Genomic DNA, 15,613 nt, shown 5'->3' on the forward strand with positions numbered 1-15,613 from the left:
AAGGTATCCTGAGGCAATGGCAGCACAATTTGCTTGATATGGAGCAGTGGCTTTACGTTAGCCAATATAACTTTCAGCTCTCATAAATAGTGCCAGAAAATAAATGCAATTAAAAATGGACATGTCTGGTTGGGGAGAACCACAGCCTTATCTGAAATGTAACAAAAACTGATGAGGACAGACAGGTCTACCGGGTGACAGTTTTATAGGATTATGAAACACAGATTCCTATCTTTCTTGAATTTAATATCCCAGTGGGTCAAGCAGGCCCGCTGGAAACAATCAGTGGAAATGCTACAACATATTCTATTAAAACACTAGGACACTGTTTACCATAGGAACAGAATGCATTTAAATAACATCTTGCACAAAGCTTCACACCTGGTAACAAGGGCAAGTGGTTCCTGTGCCCCCAGTGAAGAAAGCACAATTCTAGCAAGACTGTTCAGGGTCTGAGTTTCATATTATATTCACTATATTAATAAAATCCATATTAAAAGTTATTATATAATTATTTCTTTCTGCACTGAATGATACCAAAAACTTAATCATCGTCATAGTTAGGAGCTGCATTTTTGTAATAATGGGTAACTACCATACTTTAAGTACTTTTAAGCTCTAAGGATACCTAAGCGGTATATGTCAATATATTTAGATGAGGTAATTACAGTAAAAAATGAATTAAGGAGGAACTGTAGGGAGGTCAAATTCCACAAACCCACAGTGGAATTCAGTTTCCACCAGGATGAAACCCCTGCTCTTTAAAAAGTGACATACTGTAGGGCTTTTAACAAAATAGCATTCAGGACCACCTTTCGATGACTCCTACAGCACAGTGTCCACATGTGGGGCAGTGGCTTGGAAAGTCTAGTCTAAAGAGAGGACTACCACCAGCACTGCTGCCAGAAGCAGCCTGGTTTTCTTGAGAGGACTCCCATCCCAGCGATGGGTGACCAGTGGTCTTGGGATGTTAACATGGTGGTAAAGTTCAGATTGAGAAGGAGGTGTAAACAGGATAATGTTAATATGCACCCCAAGGAAGGACAGGTCCCTACATAATATAAAATATAATACAGGTATTGACAAAATAAAAGACTGCAATTACTATTTCTATCCCCCAGGTTTTCTTTTGATTTATAATTTTTTATACTGTATAGGACTTGGCCACAACACCCTACATGTTACATACCGCCTCTTGAAAATGCGCAGAAGCTACTCAGATTAAAGTTTCAAACTGGAAACTTTCAGCAAGCCACTTTTCAGAAAGAACATTAAAATACCTTAAAATTGTAAACGAGAACTTTAGTTTGTAATCGCGTGTTTCATTAAGATTGTATAGCTAGCTGCTAAACATCTGAAGCTTTTGTCTGGCAGTTTCCAGCAGGTATGAAATTCAATCAATACAAAGATGTACACGAACAGGAAACTTCCAGTGACAAGGGCTAAGACACTCTTTGTTTGTTCTTTATTAACATCATTCTGCAAAGGAAAATGACCACAGAATCTTCCTTAGGGATTTCAATTGGCTTCAGATGACAGAAAATTGAGCTGTTCAGGCATGCATGAGCTGTGAGGGCATATACTGTATAAACATTGCAGGATACAAAAATAGAAGAGAACATTGATCATTTGCATTCATATCGTTTAGATTTTGATTTTCTCTATCAATTATTCATTTAATTTTCATATTGCCCAATTGCAAATAAAAAGCCTTCTGACTTACATTTGCATACTTTTAATAGTGCAAAAAAACAGGCTTCTGATTGATGTCATTTTCTAACAGTATTAGGTGCATAATTGTCAAACCTGGTCCTTTTATCAGCAAAACAGCTTCGTCTCTTTCTCCTTCATGTCATAATTCTCTCTCTTTTTAGTTGTTGTTATACCCAAGAGTGTAAATTAAAACACTTGCATCATTTTAAGTGTCATCTGCAAAGTTTCAGATTTCTCACCCCTGTTATTTCGCACATGACACAGTGACACGCTTTGACTCAGCCCCAGCCCCATGTAGTTTCATTTATTTATGCACAGCTGGTCCAACTTCTATTACAGATCAAGAGCCCCATTTTCAAAGCCGATGCAATAGTGAAGCGTGGTTTGTGCAGGTGCACGTTCAGTCTGAGGGGGAGTTGCAGCCGTGTCCCATTTTCAGAATCATTTGTGGAAGGGAAAGCATTGCCTGTTCAAGTCACAGGGTTTTGTCTCCATGCCTTGGACATATCGGGGCATTCTCTGCTTGCTTTTACCCACCTCCCAGTTTTCATTCTGGAGCGCAGTTGCATACTAATTATTTCCATCTCATAACCATTGTTCTGTTTCAAGGAGCTTAAATTGTTTCATATTCACACATCTACCTTTGTTAATGGACTCCCACCTTCAAATAATATATGGAAAGCACTTGTCTCGCAACAATAAATTTCATCGTGTAATAATTCCATTAGGGCCCCAAATGATAAACATTAGTTCTATTGCCTTTATATATGAAAGTAGTAATTCATTTTCTGGTTACTGTTAAGAATTGGGTTAATTGAACAGAATTGTTACAGTATATGTAATATAGTTTTATAACTGGCTACAGCATGGGTCAATGTTACTCACATCCACTCCTGGAGCTATTTAGAAGTGTGTCAAAATCCAAGTTTCACGTTTTGCGAATGGTGGAATAAGGAGGTCAGTTTTCTGACAACAGAGTATATTTGACCTGAGCTGCTGAGATGTTGCTTGGCCAATCAGATGCACAGATCTGCAGAGATACCAGCATGATAAACACGCTATGGCGAAGCCTGTTTACAGTTGAAGGATGATTTATGAATCCTATTGCTTAAAGCTGTGCTATAGCCAAGCTCTTTAGAAAAAAAAACTACCTTCATGAAATACCATCAATATTATTATTTCTTTAACATTGTTATGCTTGACACGAGACACAATATTTGAGGAATAATTTTCCCTTTATAAAAAAAGGAAGAATTGCCTATTTACTTTTTGTTATAGACCTTCCTGATGCCTGATTTGGACTCGTCAATTGTTTTTTTTGATGTCTCAGCTCTCAGCTATGAATGCCATGACCACCCACGAAGGAGAGTGAAGTAAGGGACGCAAACTCCTCCCACCTACCCCGCTTCAAGCCACTTGTCTTTTAACGCGCCGCAGGCAACACCGTCCCCACCAGCTGGAGGAGAGGACCGATCTTCAGCAGCAGCACCACGAGCCTGCGAGCACCTGTGAGGCCCCAGGAGTCACAGTGTCACTGCGGCCAGAGAGAACCCTAGTCGACTAAACCCCAATCCTGGCCACAGGTGGCTAGTGGCATGACCCAGGCGCCAGTCCGACAATTTCTGACACCTTCACTTTGCAGGCTTTCTGGCTGCTTGAGGATTTCATTTCTTTGTCACACTTGGTTTCTTTTTTTTTAATTCAAGTTGGTAGCTGCATGGTCAGGCGTAGGCTGCAAAAGGAACAGGTGAAGGTTTATTCCATGCTGAGAGGAAAAGAAACGCAACTGTGGAGCAGGCTGGTGAACCTTTTTTTTTCTTTCCTTTTTTTAGGGCAGCCTGATGGTGCTATTGAGTGTCCGTGCTGAACCATCAGTGGGCCCATGTGTGCTTATTGACCTCATTTCCTGTGCAGGACCACAGTCTTGCGAATATCCACATCCAAATTGAAATCTGCACTTCTAGGAGCGGTGTCATGGCATGCACAGCATGCACTGCATTGCTTCTAAATATAAATTACTACCAGCACTGTACGAAAACAGTCTGGAGTCTGAAGGCTGAATTCTAAGAACCCAGTTCACATCCAGTTGAGCTGAAAAATTACTTTGGAAATCATACATGACACCATAAAAGAGGGCAGATGTCCATCAGAAAACAGCAGGTGGTGTGTATGTGGTGTCTCGTGTGTATTTTACTGTTTCAAATAAAAAGCCCCGTTCTGCTAACCAGAATTGCTTCTGATTTCACCACTGTTCTTGACCTGTTGAAAACAATAACTGACAAAAAGAAAAAAAAACTGTCGAAAAGCACATTCATTCAGAAACAGCCCTGAGTACAGTGTGGTTCAAAGTCACAAGAGGGATCTACTTTGGGCTTTTGCTGACAACGTATATAGGGTAATAGCCTCACAGCCATTGAAGAGCTGTTAAATTGAGCAGAACAAAACTCAGTCTCTGTGTCAAGACTGTTGGCCTTTAAAATAGAGGAAAAAAAAACTCCTACAGTGATACAAACCCAAACAAAAAGAATATTTATGCTATAGCAGTTTGATCATTCCCAGTGTACAAAATCATAAAGAACTGATCCTGTATTAAAATGCAAGACTCCCCTGAGTCAACAGCCAGAGGGTAAACAGGTTAAATTAATAAGGAAAGGGTGACTTTGACTAGGACAGCTGGTTTCATCACAACCACTGCTGTACTGTAGTACGTTTACCAGTAGATACGAGACGTCAGGTAGCAAGTGAGGAGGGGAAATGAAAAAGGAGGCAAATATATACTGTAGATCTTCTGCTCTAAAGTGCTTCGAGAAGCCGCCTTTAAGGCGCTATGTAAAATAAAGTTTATTTTGTAAAATATTTTTTTTTGGTGATGGTAGATATATCACTGTGTATTTTGTATCCAATTTGTGGAGTTATTGGGTTAAAAGGAAAGTATTTACATTAAATGAATGTTAGTTACCACTGTACTGTATTGGACCTTAATGGAATTAATCTATATTGGCACACCTAAAAAAATAAATACATTTTTTGTTGAGAAGCCAGCATACAGTAATGCTTACAAAATACCTCATCTCTCACCAGTGCTGTTAAATGACATGTACTTTATAGTAATAATACATGTAAAGCATGGCACTTGTCATACTGTATGTCTTTCAGTAAGCACTTACAGAGAAAATCTGTATAATAGACAGAGTTGGGATTTAATACAGATTTTCATTAAGTGGTTTGTTACTTGTGTCCTTTCTGTATTTCTTTTTTTTTAACTTTAAAAGTTAAGCACTCTTTTTCTGGCAATTAACAATTTTTAATGTGCCTGTATACATTGTAAGGGATGTCTATCAGCATCAAAACCATTTCATGTAATCACAGTTACCTTTGAGGACAGATCCAATACAAAATAACTTATTTATCTCTTAAGATCAACACTGTATGTCCATAACCTCACCAGTTGGGTTTAACACTGCTCTTGGTTTCTTGAAATTTACATATTTTAGTTTCAATGAATGCAACCTGATCCTCTTAACAAATAGCATTTAAAAAGGAAATCGCTTCTGAGACACTGCGTCATAGACTGCAGCTTTGAAGTAATTGGGTTTTCTTATTTAAAAAAAATGTCTTTCATGTTTCTAAAATGTATTAATTATTTTAAATTCCATCCTCGCCCATGGGAAATTATAAACCTAGCATGAGTTTTTTTTCCATCTCTCATTGTGCTACATGAAGTAATGTGTACAGAAAAAAACGAGATTACCAGAGTTACACAAATTACTTTGATTGTCAAATTCAGAAGGATACATCGATTTGGAAAATAACTATTTGTGTTAAATGTTAAGAACATATACAATTTGTTTTTTAAATCAGGTTTTATTGCTAAAGACAATAAAATCTTTATTATTATTATTATGATGATGATGATGAATAAGGGATGTTTAACTGTTGTCAGCTACAATGCTGTTTACCTTCTAGGTTCTACAGTTCTTGTGTTTCCATTTGTTTGCGCTGGCAGGCTTGGGAGCAGCCTGTCGCCTACGTGCTCTCACTGGTAATAAAGGTACAAATAGGAGCAGCAACTGCCAACCTGGAGTGGCTTAAAAAGGTTGCCAATAGGAGCCTTCTTTATGTGACCGTTCACAGTTGAGAAAACATGTCTCAGGGCCAGCCTAATTTGCAAGTGTGAAAATGATTTTAGATGTGCACACATAAAACCCAGTTTAGAAACCCCAAGCTAGGCTATGAAATTGTAAGTGATAACACCAGTCCCCATTGAAAACAAGCACAGACTGGAAAACTAAAGCGGCTGCTTCCCCTGTTGCAGATCTGATTGTTTTATTACTTACAATTTATCATAATACTTCATCTGTGCCAGCATTAATCCTTGGTTGACTCATAAAGCTAATAAAATCCAGTCTGGCACTGCCAAAATCGTGTATTACGTTTTATGCAATATACCTCAGGCTTGCTTTTCTTCCTTCCATTAAAGATTTGGTAGTCTGCGCCGGTCTCTCATTAAAGGGAAACAGCAGCACTGTTCCAGACCTCATAAGAAACCAAAAACCTGGGTATACAGAAGCTAGCAACTACAAAAAAGGCATATAGAAATACAAAACACATTGCATCAGGGTTGACTGTGCACTGAAGTTTTAAATCATTACAGCCCTGTCCCTGTGCACTTGTGATATTCCTGAGTATTTCAGTCATTATAAATAGTTCTAAAATGGAATGTGATAAAAATTATTTTGCACCTTTGAAATTAGGAAAATAAAGGTGTATATAAACTATATGTATCACCAAAACCAACACATTTCTTTACATGCAATATTTACTGCAATATTTAATTCTATAAAAAGAGACACTTATACTTACATTTCTGTTAAACAGAGCTGAATTTTAATTGTGCCATTAGTACACCAGTGTGTGTATTTTGAATTATTTGACAAGGGTCACTGTAGAAATTGATAAAAGTATAGTTATGCTAATAAAGTTTATTTGCATTTAAAATATTTTGGTATCTACAGCAGCCAATAACAGAACTGAGGATACAGGTTTTTTTCTCCGTAAGACAATCGGGTCTGGGTTTCCCTGGTCTCAGTGCTTTTTGTACAGTAGTTATGCAATGTTCAGCTCTGGCTGTTCACTCAGTTAAGCTCACTTACAGCTGTAAAATGACATCTTCTTTTATGAACTGCCATTTCTTGCAATATGCATATTTCAAGGATTCGCCTGCATGTGTCATCATGTACTCGTCTGACAGTTATTAAAATACACAAAATTACTCACAACTACTATCTGATTTAATGCCATGTTTTTACAACTGACAAAAAATAGTGTATTTCTTTTTCCAGGCATAACAAGACTTTGTGAAATTCTAAATTCTAGTATTCTGAAATTAATGGCCTGCAAGAAATGAAGACAGAAAAATTATACAGTAGCATATGTAATTTCTTCACTTAAATGCCAAAAAGGCCTCATTCATTCCCGCTGTTACACACACACACAGGCAGCTTTGAGTCCTGTAAAATACAGGCAAGATTATTTCAATGTTGACCAGCAGAGCAGTGAGGAGCAGATGGGGAAATAACCATTTATGTTAAATAGTGTACAGCTTGTACAGACCTTGTACAGCTGATGAGAGAATATGACCCCCCACTCAAAACATTTAAGGAAATTTAGCAGACGGTTTCCTCCAAGGACATACTGTAGACCCCCCCCCCCCCAACAGGAGCATAAAAAAAACTTCCCAAGCCCCCTGGAGACAAGAACCTTTGAAAAATGCCAGCACTGGCTCTACTTCAAATAATTAAGCATGGACGATACCAACAATGACTGTGGGCTCCAGTTAATGGACACAGGCAAAGCACAACATTGAGCCCTAGTTGACTAATTCTTTCATAATACAGACTGTCACTGTGACACGATTGTACAGCGGGGGACGAAAGACATCTGGAAACATAATAGATGTAAATAAAAAATAATTCTAAGAGGATTAACAAAAAGTTTACTCTACTTTTAATAAGTGTTAAGGATTTCTAAATATGTGTGGGGGAAAAAAACATTCATTTTGCTTCAGAACGTTTCTGACATTTCCAAACACAGTCCGGCTCTTCCCTACTTATACAAAAGTCAATGCTTTGAGTATTTAAGTCATCCGTTTTTCAAATCCTCAGAAGCACCATGACCTAATAAATTTAATTGTGCAGGACAATCCCTCTATATCCTTTATTTTTTATATATGACTGAAATGGTGTTCATATCTATATGTCTTTCCTATACCAGTCAGATATATTTTTGCGAATGTTCATCGCAAGTCTTGACACCACATCCAATAGTTAGAGGTGTTACTGCATGAATTATATGAAACAATGGTTGTGTAAGCCTACTGACAGTGCATGAAGATTATTTTTAGCATTTTTGGTATACAGTACCACATCTACTGTACGATATGGTAAGTAAATCTCTCTTTTCTTTAATTATCTTTTGATTTAAGTGCACCTGTGCCTCCCCAAACACCAGAACAGGAAAGATGGCTGCAGTCTATAGCAGAACGCCAAAGACACCCACGCAAGAATCATTCTTCACCTGCAGGTATTCGACGAAGCCAGCTGATATTTTTTTTTTCCTTGATGGATTGAAAACATCAGGGGAATGAAGGAACAATCTGTTGTGATTATGCTCCTTGTGCCTCGACGTTTCCTGGGACTGCTGTTTTGAGAACAGGGGGAAAAGGCCCTCAACAAAACCTTTTTTAAAGCATCTCGTTAATGGCAACCCTGAAAGGATTACCGCATGCTGACGGTTTCTCCAGCTGTCCTAAACCATCAGCTTCTGCAGTTACTGTAGGTATCTAAGAGCCCAGGACTTTCAAGATGTCTTCTTGTTCTGGGGAGAATCGCTTCATTTCCTAATAAAATTGTGTCATTTATTCTCGTCACAATGTCATCAAGTCCCGTTAAATGTCAGGTCTGACTTTCAAATTTTGCAAGTAAAAAAAAACTCTTATGGAGCAAATAATCAGTTTAATTCTGCTTCCCAGAGAAGAGAAAAGGAGCCTATCTGGGTGCACCATCTGGAAATTCAGCTGCAAGCATTTTTCAATCAAAAGACGCTAACAACGAAGAGGTTTTTCTTTCAAGGGTTTTAATGGATCATTTCGGACCCTTTTGTAAAGAAAATGACTTAAGATGAATCATGTGTAAACCACAAGAACATTTTATGACTGTCTTTCACTGTTTTTTACTTTTTATTCATTTAATAGACAGGCTCCAGAATCATGTAGACAAGAGACACACACACACACCTCTCAACCACTATGACTGGGGAAAAAGGCAACAACAGTAAATACTGTAAATGCTAGGTAGGCATATGGATACTGAACTTTTCATACAATTTAACAGGTTCAAAATCAGAAAATAAAAAATCTAATAAAATTTAGGACTTCTAATTAAGTCCTGTCAAGTGATGCATCTACTGTACCTAAACATTGTGAAGAAATTGCATTTTACCTTTCAGAAGGGCTTCTTCTTTTCTAAAGCCTACACCATACTCCAATTCGTAGTTTTTTTCCTGGAAGCCAGGTACACATTCCACTTCTTCTTCCGATGCAACTAGGATAACCTGGGAGGGGAGCGAACAGAATAAAATTAAAAAAGGTTTAAGGGCATCTGCATTTTTAGCGTAAGTTAATGCATGACTTTCACATAAACAAAACACTCATGCAACATTTTATAAATGATAACATTCAGTGAAAGGGAAGTAATTACAACACTGGCACTTTCCAGGTTATATCTTAAAAACATTACTGTACATTTCAAAGATATTAAAACCTAACAAATGAGTATTGTAACCAATAGCACTTGTTATATGTCTCTCGTTATACAGTGTAACCTGTTCTACTCAATATTCACAACTGCACATTTTTTCTAGATTAGAAATAGTCTTTCCACTGTTTTTCCTCTAATTAAGCAAAATAAATTAATTTCCCAGGTTGTTAATTCAACTAAGGTACTCCTCTGAGAAATAAACTCAAAGACTCCCTACTCAAAGAGTGTGATCACAGTGTGCTCTGCTTGCTGAGGTAAGAGTCTCTGTGACCTGTGACAGTGTGGACAGGCAGCACTGTGGTGCAGGGGGTCACTATTTTGCACTTGTAACTAGGAGGTTGTTCAAACCCCAGGTGAGAAACTGCCGATGTACCCTTGAGCAAGGAACTTTCCCTGGATTGCCCCAGTAAAAGACCCAGCTGTACACATGAGTGCAAATGTAAATCACTCTGGATCAAAGAGTCAGCCAAATAAATTACGTATTAAGAGTCCTATCACGTCTCCAGACAATGCTAACTATAAGAATACTGCAATGCTCACAGTTCAAATAAGAAATAAGTGATTCCAGGGTTCATGCTTTGAAGTGGATCTGCCCTCCAATGGGATGAGTGATGTCACTGCAAACCCAAGACCTCCCAATTCAAATTCAAGGATGCACAGAAAATCATTGTTGATTCCATAATTTACAAGAAACAAATATCAATCCGTTAACTAGTATGGTATTTAATATACTGAAATTATCTGTGGATATTTAATAAGTATAAGCAAAAAATCCTACTGTGAATTTGAAAATGGACAACTGCACATTTGTATTCTTATTCTACATTACTCTGTTCCCACAGAACCGAAAATTATTGCACATTTAATGTTTTTAGAATTCAAAAAAGGCTGCACCATGAAATTACTAGTTCTGGGCTTTCATCAAAATATACTATAATTTTGCTAAACATTTTAATGACACATTTTAGTTGTCTTGCTTTTATCAAATTTCCGCATTTTAGATGCCTTGTGCATTTTTCTACTTGTGTCCTGTGAAGCCTTTTGTCTGTTGCATGAGATCTGTAAATGTTGAAACGTCTCAAAGAAATAGGCAGAATTCTAAGCACCATCAGCGAATGAAAAGAAATGTCAGCAAGCATCAATCAAGAAACTCAGAAATAGGTAAGAATAAAAATATCCCAGCCTAAATACCATTTTCCTCATGACAATCTAAAGTAAATTAGTAAAAAAAGGGCATTGCTTTTCCAAATGCCTTTTGGAAGTTGCTGTAGCTCTTTGAAGTAGAGCTGATTTACAATGTGCACTGCAAAGTACTTGAGATCAATTATACTAATTTTTCAGTCGTGCATTTAGGCAGTGGAAAACACATCTCCATAAAACATTAAGGTAATCTGTAATGTTTTAAAAGCTACGAGATCTGCCCTGCAATTACTTTCCATTAGCATATAAGCAAAAACCATTGTGCCCTTCAAATATAAAGGCAACATGACAAATCCCAGACTAAAAACATTTTATCTCACCACACTTAACCCAAGCACCTGGTATTAAATTACAAGTTAGAATTTATCTTCCCCTTATCTTTACTGTTTCCTTGGTGTGGTATTCTTAGCAATACAATATTTTGGAAATCAATGAAATGTTCCTTTGAATATGACCCAAGGTCTCTATGCCTACCACAGCAGAATTATATTTGCAGAATCCAAAGAAATGTACCACCTAGAATTGCAACACATTTCACTATCTTAAAGACAAGGACAGTGTGTAACATTTTACTGAACAGAAATAACAGGTACAATAATTTTGCTGATTAAAACTGGCCATCAACAGGGGATTAAGAGTGATCGCCATAGGCTAGTAGGGCATGTGACTGCATAAGGAGAAATTCAAGCTGTTCATCTGTGACCCATGCTCTGTACTCCTGCCCATACCAACACACCTGGACTGGTTTGCTTTAGACAAAAATTATCATACAGTTCTGCAAACTCTTGATTCATTGTTAAAGAGGGTCCTCTGCTGGACAGCCCACTTGAGGTAACGTAGTCCATCCTCCAACTGAATGCTGGGGATGAAGATGTTATCCTCTTGAGAAGTAGGGCATATCGGTTCTTTGCTCAGTTTTTCTTTCTTGCTCTTTCATGAAATCACCTCGGTCCAACCAACTCTGTCTCTAATAAAGAGGTTTAGCACTTACTGTATGTGTCAGGCAAGGCTACTCAGGTGCATCACTGCCTGGCACAAACGAGCAGTTGATAAAAATGACAAAATCTGCATAAGTGATGTTTTATACAGAGAGAGCATTAAGAGAATGGCCAGTTTTTTTTATACTCAAAAGGATTTAATGGAAGAAAAAGGAGGGAGAAAATTGAAGCTTTGATTAATCAAGTGAGGTGTTTATATGGTACAAAGCAAAAACTCGGTGTGACCTAGGGGTAAAAGGAAAGGGGAAGAAATGAGTAATTGGTATGGAAGTTTAGACTGAACATAAAACACACCTGGGACCACAAGGGCTATTGTTGAGTGAACCCAGAGGGAACAGAACTACCAAGACTGAGGTCCTTCATTAATCCTTGAAACCAGCTCTATGTGCCTCACTAGGAGTTTCTAAGAACTAAAAACAGCTTTGCAAGACATAAGAGCTAAAACCACAGGTTAATGTGTAATGGAGTAAAAAGCACAATTCTTGCACAGTTTGAGGTGCTCCAGAACATCACTGAATTTCCATTTCACATTTGGAAAATTGTAACTGTAAGAGAAGAAACACTTGGTACATGTGGCTGATACCAATTAATGGGTAAAACACTATTTGACTTACATTGACTCAACTCACTTTATTACAAAGCCAGCAGAAAAGTTTGAATTTGAAATTCACAGCTTCTAGCTGTGTACTGAATACCAAGTATTCTGTGGATGTGACATTTCAAATTACCGAAGGCTGTTACTCATTAATCATCAAAGGTGATCCAACAGTGGACACCAAACAGCATCACATTATCACATTTAAAAGCCATCTGATCAATCACTAGGAACATTTGCGCTAAACCCCTGTGATTCTGCAATACAAACCTGTCTACCCAGCAGGGACTGCTTTTTCTAGTCCCACAAAGCGGAAAAGCAACTTCTTCACTAAACAAATCTTCAGTACTTTGGCTGCTTTGACAACACAGGCATGAAAAATCATGTACTATATTGCTTACATTTTACCCATTACAAATTGCAGTGCTTAAAAAAATTGAGCATGCTTATTTGTAGTGTCCAATAAATTGATGCTGCCTTCACTTAAAATACAAGTTATTTATAATAACCTAAAGGTTCTCTTAATAAAATTAGTAACTTCTGACCCAAAGAAGGGGGGTGTTGCTCTGGCTTATCCAAAAACCAACACATCCTACAGGAGATGTGACCTGTACATAGCCCCAGCTCCCACTGCTATAAGTTCAGCAGACATTTGTCAATTGCAGTGCTAATATTGCTAGACAAATTTGTATTTAATATCATATCATATCTCTTGAGTGGAAGTTACTGCTGTTGTATATACTTTGCATCCTCAAACAACAGAATGCACAAGACAGGATATTGTCTCACAGGGATCACCCCACAGAGTGCGACTCAACATCAGGTGTACAAAGGTAAAGAATGCATGAACCAAATAATAAAAATCTTTAGAAATGACATGCTACCATGTCAGAGAACATGTTTTAAAATGCCATACTGCCTTCTGACCCCTCAAAATGATTGCTTCCAACGTACTTTTCTTTTCCTACTTCCTCCTCCACCGGATTTTCTTTTTTTTTTCTCCATTAAGAAAATGCCACTTCTACAGTGCCATGACAAACTCCAGAAGCACTATTGGAGAAATGGTGGTAGACGCTCAGACATGGTCCATGTGTGGCGCTGTTGAAATTAAAGAGAAGGCAGGGAGCTCTCCCCCAGCCCAGCTGGAATGTGGTGTCTAGGTGCTCAGACGATTTCCAGGGCAGAAAACGGCAGCTGTGGACAATTTAAGACAGTGTGATGTGAAGGCAGGATAAGCAGCACAGGGTCTTCTGTCAGTATGCAAGGAGATTGGCATGTGATTATAATGCCTCTGGTGTAAAGAGACGTTTTCACTTTTTATCAATTCACTGTGTTCTTTAACAGGGGCACCAGTAATTATAGCAGAAGTGCTATCAATTTATGTCGGCAGATGGACCATTCACTCGATTCAGCCAGTAGCTAATTTTGCATGGACAGTCCCAAGACAGATGTATCAAGCAATTATATGGCATTCATACAGTAGCGGCTCCTGGAACTATCTTTTTTTACCCTCTCCTGTCTTCTGTCCCCTCCTGTATTTCTCCTCGTGTTCGTCGTCTCTGGTCATTTTTTTCTGCTTTTTTTGCATCCCCTGCTGCCTGTTGTTGCCTCACATTGCACCCCAGTCGTGGGACCAGAGGGTTTAGAACAGTATCACCCCTGATCAGCCCTAAGCACTTCCTCAAGGCACATCTGCTCAGACGTCACCTTCAAATCCTGTGATGCATCCTTGCACTTCGTAAAACTGCTTCATCTTAGATTGTTTAATGTACAACATATTGTTTTTCACTGAATTCTAAACATTTTGTAACACCATTTTAAACCGTGCAACAGTAACGCCATATAAATGCATTTTCACAGCTGAGTAATTTTTTTCAAAGTAAGTCTCCTCAGATAAAGGAAACTCCTAAATAATAATAAGACTAACCATCTCCACCTGGTACTGTAGCAGCACATTTAATAAAAAATGTAGATAAAACATGCTGCAGAATATGTAACAATATGCCACTGACTGATTTAGCTTCTACAAATGAAATCATTCCGTTTACCTTGCTTTTTAATCAGAAAATTCTTCCTCATAAGGAAAATGATAAATATCAAATGTTTTATTATCAACTAGCCTTTTATAAAACAGTTTAAAAGGAAAGATAATAGTAGACTATAGGTTAATGCAAACATCACTGTCCCTTTTCTGCTTTGTCAGAGGGGAAATAATGGTTCCCAGGGAGTTTTATTTCCAGTATAGGAGAACATTCCTGCTGTTTTTTTAATCCGAGAGAGATCTAAAGCCAGAAATTTCTGTCTTCCCCGAGGAGACCTAGCTCTGTTCTTGTAGCACAAAAAAGGAGGAATGATTAATTATTTTATTAGAATCCATTACAACAATTTTTCTGCTGCAATATCAAGTCATTAGTTTGCATACCACAGACATTATTAGTATGTAATGACTTGCACAGCATGATTTCCGAGATCAGACCAGGACTCAGGAAGATTAGGCTAATGGAATATGTTCTATTCTGAGCCTCGGACATATGAAGATGAAGTTCTTTTCCCTCATTGAAACTGATAAATTGAATTTACCAAACAAAGTTATTCTCTTCAGTCTATCAAAATATAATGCCTTCACAAGCACATTGTGATAAAGAGGGGGCTGAGCCAGCTGTTTCTGACTTTTTCTGTCCTTGAGTACAGATCTTGGTCAAGGGATTGTTGATCTGAAAATACCAGCCCCATGTGTGCAATCCAGAGTTTTATTGCCAAACCTAGCCCTACTATGTGGTCATCAGTTCAGTTTTCTTGCTTCAGCCGTTGTGATGTACAATGATGCCTGTTGAATGCCTCTTCAGGGGTGGACTTTCTGCATACGTGTTGGTCCTTTACTGTGAAACACTTTCAGAAAAGCACTGCAGCAGAAAAAATGGCTATTCAAATTTAATCTCTTTGATGTTGTGATTATTCTCATCTAATAAAAACATACAAAAAGATTCTAAGAATGCACAAGCATGTAAACGTATGAGGGAAAATATTTGTACATCCTATCCATTAGTCTACTTGAACTCCTCCAATATGCCAGCAAAAAAAAGAGACAAAAATACTTCTGACATCCCAAATATCATAAACAAATAACAATATTGCACCCTTAAACCCAGCAAAACAGTTGCTTAGCAACATACAAGCCTTTGAATACACACATTTTTCCTGTAAATTAAATATACGATGAGTATGGAAAAACTAATTGTTTTTCCCTTTTTAACTCCTCAGGGCAGATGCTTATCAATGCTTAAAACAAG

General features: G+C 37.9%; 1 protein-coding gene across 1 annotated transcript in view; it reads right to left on the reverse strand.

Annotated features, from left to right (window-relative positions):
- cdh13 (cadherin 13, H-cadherin (heart)) overlaps positions 1-15,613 on the reverse strand; it is a 415,446-nt gene that overhangs the window by 327,239 nt on the left and 72,594 nt on the right. Inside the window, exon 2 of the mRNA XM_015368155.2 lies at positions 9,213-9,324. Coding sequence (XP_015223641.1) covers positions 9,213-9,324 — 112 coding nt within the window. The remainder of the gene's footprint in view (positions 1-9,212; positions 9,325-15,613) is intronic.

Source organism: Lepisosteus oculatus, chromosome 20 (genome assembly GCF_040954835.1).
Source record: "Lepisosteus oculatus isolate fLepOcu1 chromosome 20, fLepOcu1.hap2, whole genome shotgun sequence".
NCBI lineage: Eukaryota > Metazoa > Chordata > Actinopteri > Semionotiformes > Lepisosteidae > Lepisosteus > Lepisosteus oculatus.